The sequence below is a fragment of the Cryptosporidium ubiquitum genome (genome assembly GCF_001865345.1).
Source record: "Cryptosporidium ubiquitum isolate 39726 chromosome Unknown contig_4, whole genome shotgun sequence".
NCBI lineage: Eukaryota > Apicomplexa > Conoidasida > Eucoccidiorida > Cryptosporidiidae > Cryptosporidium > Cryptosporidium ubiquitum.
The window spans coordinates 180,360-194,178 of NW_021639820.1; the positions used below are offsets into that span (position 1 = coordinate 180,360).

Genomic DNA, 13,819 nt, shown 5'->3' on the forward strand with positions numbered 1-13,819 from the left:
ATATTTGAGAATTCTCTATAACTGTTAACATTTATTATATTAACTAATTATCTTCTTTGAATTAAATATATCAAATATTTGTTAATTAATAATAATATTATTTTTTTTCTTATAGTTACTATTAATATTAATACATGTATTATTATTATTTATTAAAAACTAATTATTTTGTATCTTTCTATTACCTATTTCCATTTTTATCAATACTATAATTCGTTATTTTCTAATTTAATGATTTTTTTATGTAAGTTATTTGAAAATAACACTATTCATATTTAAAGGATTTGCATTATTTGAAATTTATATTATCTTTTAAAGCTTAAATATACCCTTCAATACCAATAATTCCATCACTAGCTCCAAGCTTAAGCTTCAAATAAAAAACACCACAAATTCAATAAAATTAAATCAACAAATAGAAGAAAAAAAAAGTAACCAAGTATTTACAAAAAAACAAATAGAAGAAAATAAACTCTCAAATATAATTATAATCTAGTCAACTATTATTGAAAATAATAATAGACTGTTTAATGAAAAAGAAAATAAACAATGATTCAAATTTCTCAGACCAATTTAAAAATAAAAAAAAAAAAAGCTATTCAACTCTCATATACTGGCAAAATTTCTTTCTTTCAAAGCTTTCTAAAAACCCAATTCCCCAGTTGTTTCTTGATTTTTGAATAAGTATGTCAACTTCTGACACCCAAATTGCCGCCATTTGTGGGGTTGGCGCCTTTACATGTAAAGAACAATTTTTCACATCAACATAATTGTTAATGTTATAATTTTGACCTTGTTGCTGTTGTTGTTGTTGTTGAATATTATTATGGGAATCTTGAGTGGATAAGTTATTTATATTTATCGTAGAGTTAGAAGTCAAACCTCCAGTTGTAGTATTGTTTGCACTCATTTGTAGCAAACTTGAGTTGGAATTACCAGTTAAATTGGAACTCATGACATTTTGTTGTACAGGAGATAAATTGCTAGCTGTTCTTGATAAATTTGCACTTCCTGCTCCTCCTGTTCCAGTATTACTATTGTTACTACTATTATTGTTACTATTATTAAAACCATCAAATTCTCTCTCTCCCCAAAAGATAATAAATCCTGTCCTTGTTAAATCTTGAGGATCAATACAAATACTAGTAATTCTCTCCCCATAATTATTTGGGCGTATTGAAAGTATATCCAGTAGTTTATGTTTAAATACACTATCATATATGTGAATAGAAAAATCTTCAATGACCATATAACCAGGTTTCCAATCCCTATTGTTATCATTAAGTCCATTATTACTACAATACTTGAATTGTATCATACTTTGGCAAAGCTTATAATGATTCAAGGCTTGGTGATACCATTCACCACTATTGTTACTACATCCATTATTATTAATAATCATGTTGCTTTCTTTATCCTTCAACTTTCCATCTGATACTGTCATCTGTACCGGTAATTTTCCTGATCCAATTAAATAACTTAAAGCGGTACCTTCAGTAGTTGCAGGTTTAAGATAGCTACCAGGATCAGAAATATATCTTCCATAGAACGTATTTGTTAGGATTCTTGATAAATGAGTATATTTCTGATACATATTTATTGCTAAATTAACTATAAAGTCTCTGTTACCTTCATTGCCATTTAGATTAGGCAATGTTTCTGGCGTATTTAATGTATTGTTTTGGTAACCCTTAGAACTTGAATTTGTGTTACTAGAACCTATAGCAGAATTAGTATTTGAGATAGAGAACTCTCCTGTTGCTTTTGTTCCCGTTCCCGTTCCTGTTGCTTTTGTTCCTGTTCCTGTTCCCGTTCCTGTTCCCGTTCCTGTTCCCGTTCCTGTTCCCATTCCTGCTCCTATTCCTGTCACTACTGCTGACTTTGCTCCTCCTTCAATTCCCTCCTCGAAATGATCATCAACTGATAAGCGAGTAGAAATCATTCCGAACAAATATGCAGGGATATAAATCTGAGAGTAATAACTGTAAATGTTTTCCCACCACTTTTCTTCTCTTTCCATGAAATCTTGCAGAATTGTACATCCTGCTCCTCCATTTAAACCTGATAATGATAATACAGAAATTGGGGAATATACTGAAGTCTTTCCAAGTAAAAATGATGAAATTACTCCTTTCTCAGGAGCTTCATCTCCTGTTACTTGAGAAAGAAATTCCAATGAAAATGACCTCTTCATATTAGATGATGTAGCAGAAACTGAAGTAATTGATTGATTGGGGTGATTACTTGGAGCTCCTCCCCCACCTATGTTACTATTACTACCACTGCTTCCATTACTACTACTATTACCACCATTATTAGGTGTGGATGTGGGGATATTCGAAGAAACAGTGCAATTGTTCAAACCCAAAGTAAGTCCAATATTGTTCCCTACTCCTATAGTTGTTGAATTTGCAGCAAAAGCTTGAGATTGAGTTTGAGTCTGAACCTGGGCCTGATTCTGAGATTGAATTAGAGCTTGAACCTGAGTATGAGTATGAGTTTGAGTCTGGGTCTGAGCCTGAGTCGGAGTGCCTGTAACAGAGCCTGAATTGCATCCTGGAGTCGAAACAGAGGGAACTGAGCTGCTATTAGCAACATTAGCAGAAGATGAAGATAAAGCAACTCCAGCTCCAGCCAATGTATTTAAGGCGGACGAAGATAAAGTTCCCACATTGGTAGTTACAGCAGCCAAGTTTTTTATGTTTCCACTTGTATTCATTACTGTGATAGAATTTGATGATAAAACCAAATTAGATGATCCAGAAGTTAAGAGCAATGGATTGTTGTTATTTCCAGACCCAGTACCATCAAATGTTGTACCACATCCTCCAATATTCCCAGAATTGCCAGAATTGCTATTTGTTAAAACAACACTTGGATGATTTCCAGCACTACCATCACAACTTATAGATTGCCCATCTCCAACAATGAGACTCATCTCTTCAGAGCTTAGATTGTTGATTTTTCTCAACAATAAAGGATCACTTAAACCACTGGAGGTGATGATATTAGCAGTAATGCTATTATTATTATTATTATTATTAATATTATTATTGTTAATATTATTATTATTATTATTATTATTATTATTATTATTATTATTATTATTATTATTACTACTATTATTATTAATATTATTATTACCACTATTATTGTTATTATGACTAATATTATTATTAACAGCGTTATTAGTATTATTAACGGTACCAGTACCACTTTGAACTATAGATGATGAGACATTCTTAACTATATTCATCTGTTTATTCCAGTAATACAAGTTATCCTTGGTCCAAGAAATCATTAATCCAGGAGAAATTCCACCCAAAACATCCATTTCATTCGCCATCTCAGAAATACTCCCACTATTGGTACCGTTACCTACTACTGCCCCCCCGCCATCACCACCCCCACCTCCTTCTACTTCTCCTCCTGTTGATGATAAAACTTCTGCTCTAAAACTAATATTATTATTATTATTATCATTACTACTTGTCAGACTCATCTCATGAATACCTTCCAACATTATACGGCTTACCTCATCTCTTGCTGTTTCATTTAAAGGTACCGATATTGATAAATCATTCATAGTTGTTATCGGTACCATTATAATCTTATTATTTAAACCAAATGATTGGCTAATTTCAACATTAGAAGAATAAGATACATTATGATGATGACAATCATTACCTTTATTGTTACCATCCCCAGTTCCATTTAATCTATTAAAAGATCTCAGTAATCTAACTTCCAATCTTAATATTAAGATAATCTTAATAAATAGAGATAAGTCAAAAATACGGTACTTTTCTTGAAAATCAAGGCATTTTTCATATAAAGAAAGTCTCTGAGAAGTTAATATATCATGCAAATCTGCTAAAATAATCAAACATTCTCTAGTAGCTTCCTCTGACATACAATCCTGAAAAAAATGGCCAATCACATCCCAATCCTCCAATAACTTTGCTGCTATCATATTCATATTACTCATATCATCTATACCTCCTCCTACCATAGAATATGATGAAGATAATGAATCTTTTACCATTCCTTCTAATCCTACTCCCAAAGTATCATAAGTCTCATCATAAATTCCAGCCTGAATCACTGAATAGTTTAATGCAAATAGTAATAAAGACTCAATGTAAACTCTAATAATATATTCTAAAACCAACTTCGATACTTTACTAAACAAACTCTTCTTTAGAGAAATTTTCAATACTCTTAATTGTGGTCTCAAAGCTTCTTTAAGTAATGAGTCCATATCCAAAGATAATACATATTTCATGAAACTATTATCTTCTCCCGGTACCTTTGAAATATTATTACCAACATTTTTTAAAGCATTCAAAAAATGTGTTTGTATTCTTCTATACCATTCCTTACATGTCTTAATTGCTAAGTACATTTTTGAAATATGGAACAACAAAGTAAATCTTCTCGCCTCTTCTCTTAAGTTTCCTGCAGAGTATATACTTACCATATCCTGAAGCTTCTCATCATTCAAAGCTGATATTGTCATCATCTGGCTTGATATTGTTGTATTCATAGTATTATTAGTACTATTATTATTATTATTATTATTATTATTATTATTATTATTAGTGCCCATTGGAACTACTAATCCTTTAACAGATACCATACCAGCATTACTTTTTGAAACCATGGACGGAGATGAAGAGTTTATATTAGTATAACCTGGATTATTCCCTGTAGTCTTTACTATTACTCCACTTGCCCCGGATCCCATTGGAGGAGCTGAAGCTGATCCTGAAACTGGAACTGGAACTTGAACTTGAACTGGAACCTGAACTGAAACTGGAGCTTGAACTTGAACTGGTGGTTGTACCTGAGCTGGAATAGAAGCTGAATCTGAAGACTGAACTCCCGATAGCAAAACACCAGAAGTCGCTGATCCTGATTGTCCCAAAATTCCTGATATAGAAGCTCCCTGATTTAAACCAGAGCCTACAATTGAAACAGGAATTGGAACTGATGATGGTGATAAGGAAGATGTTGCAACTGATGCAGAATTAGATGAAGAATTAGTGTTATTTGTTCCAATACTAACTTTCCCAGTACCTCCCAGATCCCCAGATAGTATTGTTCCAACAGATCCAATATTGCTGTTACTATTATTACTATTACCATTACCATTAACAATACCAGCAACACTATTCCCACTTCCACCTGAGCTAACAGTTGCCATTAAAGAATCCCCTCCTCCCATTAAACCACTAATATTTCCAATATTAGAGTCTACAACCTCCATAGATTGGGTAGTAACTCTTGTGGCAATACCCACAGTAGTGCTACCAACTATTCCAGTATCCGCAGGAACCTCCCTAAAGTATTCCTGTTCAAACTTATAAAAAACAAATGGACTCCATCTCTCCATCAATAAATCCAACTCATCACACTTACAAATACAATACTCCATGCCATTTAATAATCCACAAATTACCTCTGAAGAAATAGAAATCCTAGAGTAGTCAATTTCCTCAAGTAAATTCCTTTGATTACAATAACATTTCCAACACCAACAATCTTCTACTCCTTCACATTTTCTTCTTATTAATCCTTCCTGAATTATCTTGGAATCATGTTGAAAAAAGAACTTTTGCTTCTCATGATTCAAATCTGTAAGACTACATAAATTACGCAATACAACATCTCTAATAGCCAACTGGTACTGCATTAAAGCATGTTGAACAGCTATAAACAAAACACTCCTCACCTCAACTGAATAGTGATAAAGCTTTAAAGATGTGAATAAATTCACCATTGAATTTAAGGATGAAAATAACTCCGAAAATATTGATATATGTAAGGTACCCGATTCCTTATCTCTAAAAGTCTTACCCAAATAACATGTGTTGTGTATAGATCTGAAGATCTTTTTATAGTAAGGCTGAATAAGTTTTTTCATATATAAAGAAGAAAAACTCAAAATTAAATACTTGAATTTAGAATCATAAATCCCACAATACTCATAACTCAGTCTTAAATCAACCAAAAACTCTAAAATCAATAGAATATCCACTTCTCTCATTAAATCATTCCTTCTTGTAAAACATTCTTGTATTACCATTAATATCGGTACCATATATTTGTCATGAACAAATCTTAATATGTCAACTCTTGGATTTGACATTATACGAGTAGAAGCTTGTAATAAATCCCTCCCAGTTAAATTAAAGACTTCTAAACCTTGTAGTATCCTTAATATCGGGATTGTAACAAAACTACTTGAAATATGGTGTACTAATCTTTTAATCCAAGTTCTAATTACATTATTCCCAAATCCCACAGAACCAAAATTGTTGTTACTATAATGATCATTCAAAACTCCTACCATTGGAGATATTCTTCTAAAGTCACTGCTACACATCATGTTTCCACCATCACTATTCATTCCTCCTCCAAAACCCATACCCGTGATTCCACATGTTTTTATCCCAGAAGCAACAGAAATATAAATCAATGTCTTATAAAATAAATGATGAATATTTTCATCCAAAAGTTCTTTTGGAATGCTGTCAAAGGCTCTTAGTTCATCATGTAAAGTTCTTAATCTGTTTTCCTTTGCTGCATGTCTAGCCCTACAGCTAGCAATTAATGCTTCTCTCCAAATCTCTGCGTCAGGGCCAAAGATTGAAATTATTCTTATTGATATTTTTTCCATGGAAAGAACATTAACATTGTTATTACCTATAATACCAGAACCAATACTTTCATTGGAAATATTACTGCCTCCAAAGACTATTCCATTGTTTGCAAGGGCCACAGACATGGCAGAAATTGAATTGGCCAACTCATTATGACATGTGTTGCCCGCCTGTTTCTTGCCGCCTAAACCAAATAAAATTAGTGATGGATTATGAAATAGATTTGTAATAGATGTGTATTTAGTATCTCTAAAATGAGAATTTTGTCCTAAACCATTGATCCCACAAGCAGGTAAAGGTGATTCACCATTATTAATCTCAGGTTCAATATTGGATGCCAAGGCATTCGAATCTTTTAAGTTTTGGCAAGTTTCTGAGCGAGGAACCTGAGAATTAGTATCTAGCCCCTTATCCAACCTCGTAGCTTCGGTATGAATAGCCTGGCTTTGCTCTTCTAGACTATCTGTTTCCTTTTCATCATCTTGACTTATGCAACCTTCCGAATCACCATCTAATCCTGTCTCCAAAATAGGTTGACGGTTATATTTCTGGTCCTCTTTCTGTGGTTCCTTTTTTAATTCAGTATCTTCCTCAGATATGATATGAACTTCCTCCAGGTCCTTTTCCTTATTTTCTGGGTTTTTTAAACTTGCCAAGATGTTTCCCATAGGAACTTGAAGTCTAAACTGAAAACCAGTTTGAACTTCTCGAATTTTGCTTGATAACTGGATATTATCCAGCTCAATAACATATAAAGGAGGAGAACCATCATACTCTGGTGAAAATAAGTATAAGCAGTCCAATTGAATGTTAAAAGGAAGGGTTTCAAAATCCCTCCAATTACCCATAACCGACGCTGATGCTGTTGCTGATGCTGATCCCGGAACTGAGCCAGGTTCTGAGGCTGGGGAATAACCCAGCTTGGAACTAAATGCCCTGGCATCACAAGGCTTTAATGAAAAGTTATTAGGTAAAGGGAAAAATGCTTCGTTATTGGCTATTGGCCTTGAGGAAATCAGTAAAGCAAAGAATTTCTGTAAAGATGATAAGGGAGGGTTTGAGTTGTTAGATGAGGACGATGAAGAAGATTCACCTCCCCCTGCCCCTCCAGAAACACCTGAATTGAGTGAAATACTCTGAATAAGGTGCTGGAGTGTAGGCAAAGGACCAATTTCAATATAAATTGTCCCAAACAAGACGTTATCCAGATGAGACCTCATCCTTGTGAAGCTCTGTACATTTGGTTCTGAGTGCTTAAACGCTTCTGGAGCCTGGTTAAGATTTCCAAAACCGCTCAAATCCCTCAAAGTTTTCGTTCTCTTTAGATTGTTTAGCCCTGTACCCATCATGTTCTTACTTATCTTCAGATTTTGGCCTCTGTAAGTCCCATAGAAATATCCAGGTGTAAACCTTCTGTTATAACTTCCCATTGATTTGGTGGTTGAATTAACTCCTTCATCCTGTCTCAAAACTCCAGTAGGTGGAGATGATGTCGTGGAATGCGTTGGAACCTGTTGTGACTTTGAATAGGTGCTTGTACAATAAGATGAGCTCCTGGCCCTGTAGTAGCATCTTCTAAATCCGGTAACACCTCCTCTAGTCCCGGCAATACCTTTAGATGTTTTCAAAGAAAGTGATGATGGAGAAGGTTGAGGTGAAGATAAATTTGGTAATTGTGCTTGTCCATGTACTAATCCCAAAAACTGATTACTTGCAGAGCTACTTGAAACATCTGAGTATAAAGACAAGCAAGGTGAAGAAGATGAAGACAAGTAATTTACACTAAAGACGCAGTCAAACCACAACTTTGCAAGTGAGTTCTGGATACCTTTAACCCCCAAAAACATCTTCTTCCCTCGTAGAGAAAATGTTAAAGGGACTCTGTCCTCTTTTGTCCATTTAACTTTCCTCTGAGTCTTTAAAGCCTCTGTTAAATATGTCTGGATACCCCCAGAAGCATCCATCAAAACCTTGCTAAAATTATAATGATTGGAAGCATCTTTTAATGTTTCTCTGTGTGCTACTGCGTTTACTACCATGCAAATAGATTCCAACCAAATATCTTTGTCACCAGGTGACAAAGCCCTTAAGCAGTAATCTCTTCCAAAAGTTCTTATAACAAAGTTTAAAGCATCTTCTATGTGAATAGCTATCACACTTGACAAGTTAATACATCCAGCTGGTTGCTGGTCTGGAAATGTTGGCTCCTCTCTCCAATATAACAAAGCATTATCCGTCAAATTCAGTTTAAAGAACCTCTTTTGGAATCCTTTTAATGCTGTTGGACTCAACTTCTCCAAGTAGGAACCTACTGTAGGATTCAGCCTTGCTGATGTTGGCAGTATTAAAGTCTCAAAAATTTTATTGGGAATCTTCGATCCCGTCTCAATATGTGTCCCTTCATTCGAACTACTACATTCTTCATTATTGTGATTACTTCCATTCTCATTTTCGCTGTTTATCTCCTTCTCACTAATCTGCTCATCCATTATTCCCTCTTCTGCTGACAAATCCTGACGTCCCTCAATATCCGAAGGGCTAATTTCTGAGCTTCTAAAGCCTTGAATCTTGGAATCATTTTCCAAAATTCCTTCCAAATCTTCGGGACACGAAGAAATTTTCTCTTCTTTGGCTGTTTCCATACTTCTTACTTCGTCTTGGGCTTGGTTGTTATTAACAACCAAATTCCTATTCATTATTATTCTACCTCTCGTAATTAAAACCTTTATATGCCTAAGCCTTAATAAATAGTCAAGATTCCTTCCTCCTGGACTATTTCAAATTCTCTAAATCACCCTTAGAGAACAATTTCTTTCAATTTGATTCAAGTTTGAAGTTTCGATATATTTAGATATATGCTTTGTATATAAGATATCCAGTTCTTATCTCGTTTAACGGAAATACTTAATTCTAAAAATACTTTACCTTGATTAAATATTCTTGATAACATATATCTTTAATAATTCCTGAAAATTTTGTGCATATGTATTGAAACCAATTTACATTAATACACCTTAAATTATGTCTGCTTGTAAAGAAGAAAGACTCTTTAAAAAATGTGAAAATCAACAATTATCTCAATTGTAAATATTTTTCTGCATCTTAATTCACTCAATTTAGGTAATTAATCAATATTTAACTTGATTTTTGACTACTTTGACTGTTGATTTTGCCCCAATCACAACCTTTAGTAACTTTTAATTCTGTATAAGCCTATCTTATATTATTTATTTGCATACGCATATGTATGTACATATGTATAATTACAAATGCTTATACATAAAAGTATGTTAATCCTTTACTATTAGAACAACTTAAGTTCTTACTCTACAAATATCACCCTTTGCAATATAGGAAACCCAATATTTTCTCTTTCCTTGATCTTGTGACAATTACAAACTATTTCTGCGAAAGACCAGCCCTACATACAAAGAAAAATTCCTAATTTAAAATTTGTTTGTGTTTTTTTCAAGGACTTGTGACCTTATCTTTTTTTACAAGAATATTAATTTTCTTCTTTTTTTCTTCCTCAACCTTTTTATTACTCTTGTTAAAAATTAAATTTTGTATTCCGTTAATAATTTTTTTTTTTATTTGCTATTTATTTTATTACTTATTATTTTGGCAATACCGGTGTTCATTAGGCGGCAACACATGGGCGGCATGTGGTTGATGTGGGGGGATGAAGATTTAAATTTGAATATTTTGGTATCTGCAAAGGAAAAATTAACTAAAATGAAAAAACTGGTGATAACCCCCCAACCAGAAATTAATAACATTAAAAATTTAAAAAAGAAAAAAAAGGGTTAATTTTTAAAGGATATTTTAGCTTTAATTCTTTATAGCCTTCTTTCAATTTAGTGATTAAAGAGCTGAATTGATTCACACAAAGCCACATTTGTAAAAAAATTACGAATAAACAATGGGGCAAGCTTGCTGTAATAAAAGTCTAATGGCATACTATCTGAGCCATTTAGTTTTAGCTCTTGCTATGCTCATTACTCACTTTAAACCTCTACCGATTATAATTCAGATGCTCATGTACACTTCATCAATTATTTATATTGGATCGTACTTATCCCTTTCCCAAGTAATCATTGATCCCAAAACAGGAGAAAAAGATCGAAGTACAGAATCACTTTCTAGGAAAGATGCAATGATGTTTCCAGTTATTGGTTCAGTTGCCTTATTTTCGCTATACTTAGCATATAGATTCCTTCCTATTTATTGGGTCAACCTGCTCTTGACTTCTTACCTGTTCTTAATTGGTGCAGTTGCCCTAATGGAAACTATTTTACAATTCATATCAATTGTTATTTATAAATGTGACGACATCTGTAAGGAAACTAAAATTGTCGTAGTTGATACTCACTTTAACTTCTTTGGATACTTTGAGAACCCAGATGACCCAAGAGGCCATGAAATCAAGATAACTATTCACCACTTGTGGTCACTTCTACTTAGCTTGGCGCTTGGAATCACTTGGATAGCAACTGATTCCTGGATTATTCACAATATATTTGCAATTGCATTCTGTATTCAAGCAATTTCACTTATCTCCATTGGGAGCTTTAAGATTGGAGCTATTCTACTCATTGGTCTATTTGTTTACGATATCTTTTGGGTATTTGGGACGGACGTTATGGTGACGGTTGCGAAATCTTTCCAAGGTCCAGCTAAGCTTATTTTCCCAGTATCTTTTGATCCATGGAAGCAGAGTATACTTGGGCTTGGAGATATAGTTATTCCAGGATTTTTCATATCCTTATGTTTGAGATTTGATCTTAAAGACTTCACTAAGAAACACAATCAAAGTCTTTACCACTTGATTTCCAGTTCTCCAAAAGCTCCCACCTTTTCTACTGTTCTGGTTGCATATTTACTTGGACTGATCACAACTGCTTGTGTTATGTTATACTTTAAAGCGGCTCAGCCTGCACTACTTTATTTAGTTCCATTCTGCCTTATTAGCATGATTTGCTCTGTAGTGTATAGAAACAAGTCCACCGAGGCTTGGAACTATTCTGAGGAAGAAGGTAAATCTGATGACGAAAAAAACGACTCCAAAGAGGGCTTTAAGGAGGATGAGTCACAAAAAAATACTTCATCCAATAAAAAAACGCAAGAATTAAAACATGGAAAGAGTGATTGATTCTAATTTCTATGTTTCATTTTTCTACCTAATTTTAAGAAAATACCTTAGGGTTAATTACATAATGAAACTAGGAGGAGAAAAAGAAATAGGAAAAAGTTATATACTCTTATACTTATTAGTAGTTATTTTGTTTCCACTTTTTTTTTTTTTGTTTTTGCATGTGGATGCATTTCTTTATTAATATAAATTACGTGTAATACCGGTATAGGGAATTTTAATTTGCAAGGGGGAAAAAATAGAGTAGAAAAAAAATTACAAATGAGAAACAAACTATTCTGGAATAAAAAATAGGTCCAAATATTTTTTTTAGAGTTAAGTTCCAAAAAATAATTAAATAAAATTTATCTTGCAAGAAAGATTATTCTGAAACATTTTAGTCAACAAAAACTCATTTTTCAAATTAATAATAAAATCTTGAGGAAAAAAAAAATGGAGCTTTACTCAATCTTTTTATTATTTTTATTCTCGTTAATTCTTAAAGTTTATGCTGAAAACCAGGACTATCCAAAAAGTGAAAATCTCATCAATTTGAAGGACCATGAATTCAAAGAAAAAGTGCTGGACAATTTGACAGATCAAATATGGTTTGTGAAGTTTTATGCCCCTTGGTGTGGACATTGCAGACATTTGTATCCGGAAATATTGAAAGTTTCTGAACACTATAAAGATAATGATAAGATAAAAATAGCTAAAGTTGATTGTAGTGTTGAGAAAAAAATTTGCAAAGAACAAAATGTGAATGGTTACCCAACAATGAGAATTTTTTCAAGAGGAAAATTCATAAAGCAATATAAACGTGCAAGAAGAACCCATATGGATATTATTCAATTCATTGAAAGAGGAATTCAGCCTGATATAGTCAAAATTAATTCACCTGACCAAATTAATCAAATTAGTCACGACTTATCAGAATACCCAATTCTATTGATGATGTTCAATTCGGAAATCGAAATTGAGCAAAATTTGGAATTTTTTGAAGAAATTATCAAGAGAAATGATTTCGAATTAACTATTGCAGTAACATATAATCAAAGTGTTAAAAGCAATGTTTTAGAAAGTACTAAAGATCATAAATTTAGTACCACTGACTTATGTTCAACATCTCCGTGTATTACTATAATTGGAAAAGATAACTTTTCGCCTACTATATTATTAGTTAAAGAAGCTGAATTTGTTTTCCGCTTTATGCAACAATACAGGTTCCCATTCTTAAGTGCTCCATCTAGAATGGAATTTATTGAGTATCTTAATAGCGGGAATCTGGTAGTTATTATGGGAATTCAGAAAAATGTTGAGGTAAATAACGAAATTAGTGGTGATTTTATTACTGATTTTGGTCTAATTGCAGAGAAAGTTAGAAGAGAGCTTTTTTTGCCTATAAAATTTTCAACATCTGAAATTCCAAGAGGAATTCTTTTTGCTATTGTTGATTTTGTATCTTATTCATCACTTTTTAGAGAATTTGGTATTACTGAATTTAACTTTATACAAGGATACGAAATTGTGGTTGCTGACGGTCTTAAATACTATTATAACCGTCAAGATATGATGAAAATTCCTGTTTTATTTGAAACCATTGAACTAATCTCTAATCAAAATCCAAAAGTCCCCAGGCTTAAAGCATACTCTTTTTTTAACCCAAATACAATCAGGAGGTTTTTTTATGATCTTAATGTAATCATCAGTGATATCTTCTATAAATCATGGGTTCATGCAGTTCTTGTCACTATTACTGCATTCCTTATAGTTGCTGGGCTTACAGTATTCTGTTGTCTTATTTTCTTCGGAGACCTCGCAGATTCTTATTTATTGCATGATGACATGGTTGTAACTGAAATGCAAAAAATGGCGCCAAAGGCGGAAAACAAAATTCATAAAAACAAAGACGAAAAATCAGAGAATGAACTGGACAACAGCTCTTTGAGTGATACAGTTCGTTTTTCTGACGAAGAACCTGAATTGGTGGAATCCAAAAAGGAAAGGTAAAAAACCACTTTTT

General features: G+C 33.0%; 3 protein-coding genes across 3 annotated transcripts; 2 read left to right on the plus strand and 1 right to left on the minus strand.

Annotated features, from left to right (window-relative positions):
• Positions 1–595: 595 nt before the first annotated feature.
• cubi_02209 (uncharacterized protein) lies at positions 596–9,361 on the minus strand (the record flags this gene model as incomplete). The annotated part of the gene is made up of 1 exon (XM_029019221.1): positions 596–9,361. The coding sequence occupies one exon, from the start codon at positions 9,359–9,361 to the stop codon at positions 596–598; it is 8,766 nt and encodes a 2,921-aa protein (XP_028874342.1).
• A 1,226-nt stretch (positions 9,362–10,587) lies between these two features.
• Positions 10,588–11,817, plus strand: cubi_02210 (minor histocompatibility antigen; the record flags this gene model as incomplete). The annotated part of the gene is made up of 1 exon (XM_029019222.1): positions 10,588–11,817. The coding sequence occupies one exon, from the start codon at positions 10,588–10,590 to the stop codon at positions 11,815–11,817; it is 1,230 nt and encodes a 409-aa protein (XP_028874343.1).
• A 432-nt stretch (positions 11,818–12,249) lies between these two features.
• Positions 12,250–13,806, plus strand: cubi_02211 (thioredoxin protein disulfide isomerase; the record flags this gene model as incomplete). The annotated part of the gene is made up of 1 exon (XM_029019223.1): positions 12,250–13,806. The coding sequence occupies one exon, from the start codon at positions 12,250–12,252 to the stop codon at positions 13,804–13,806; it is 1,557 nt and encodes a 518-aa protein (XP_028874344.1).
• Between the last annotated feature and the right edge of the window lie 13 nt (positions 13,807–13,819).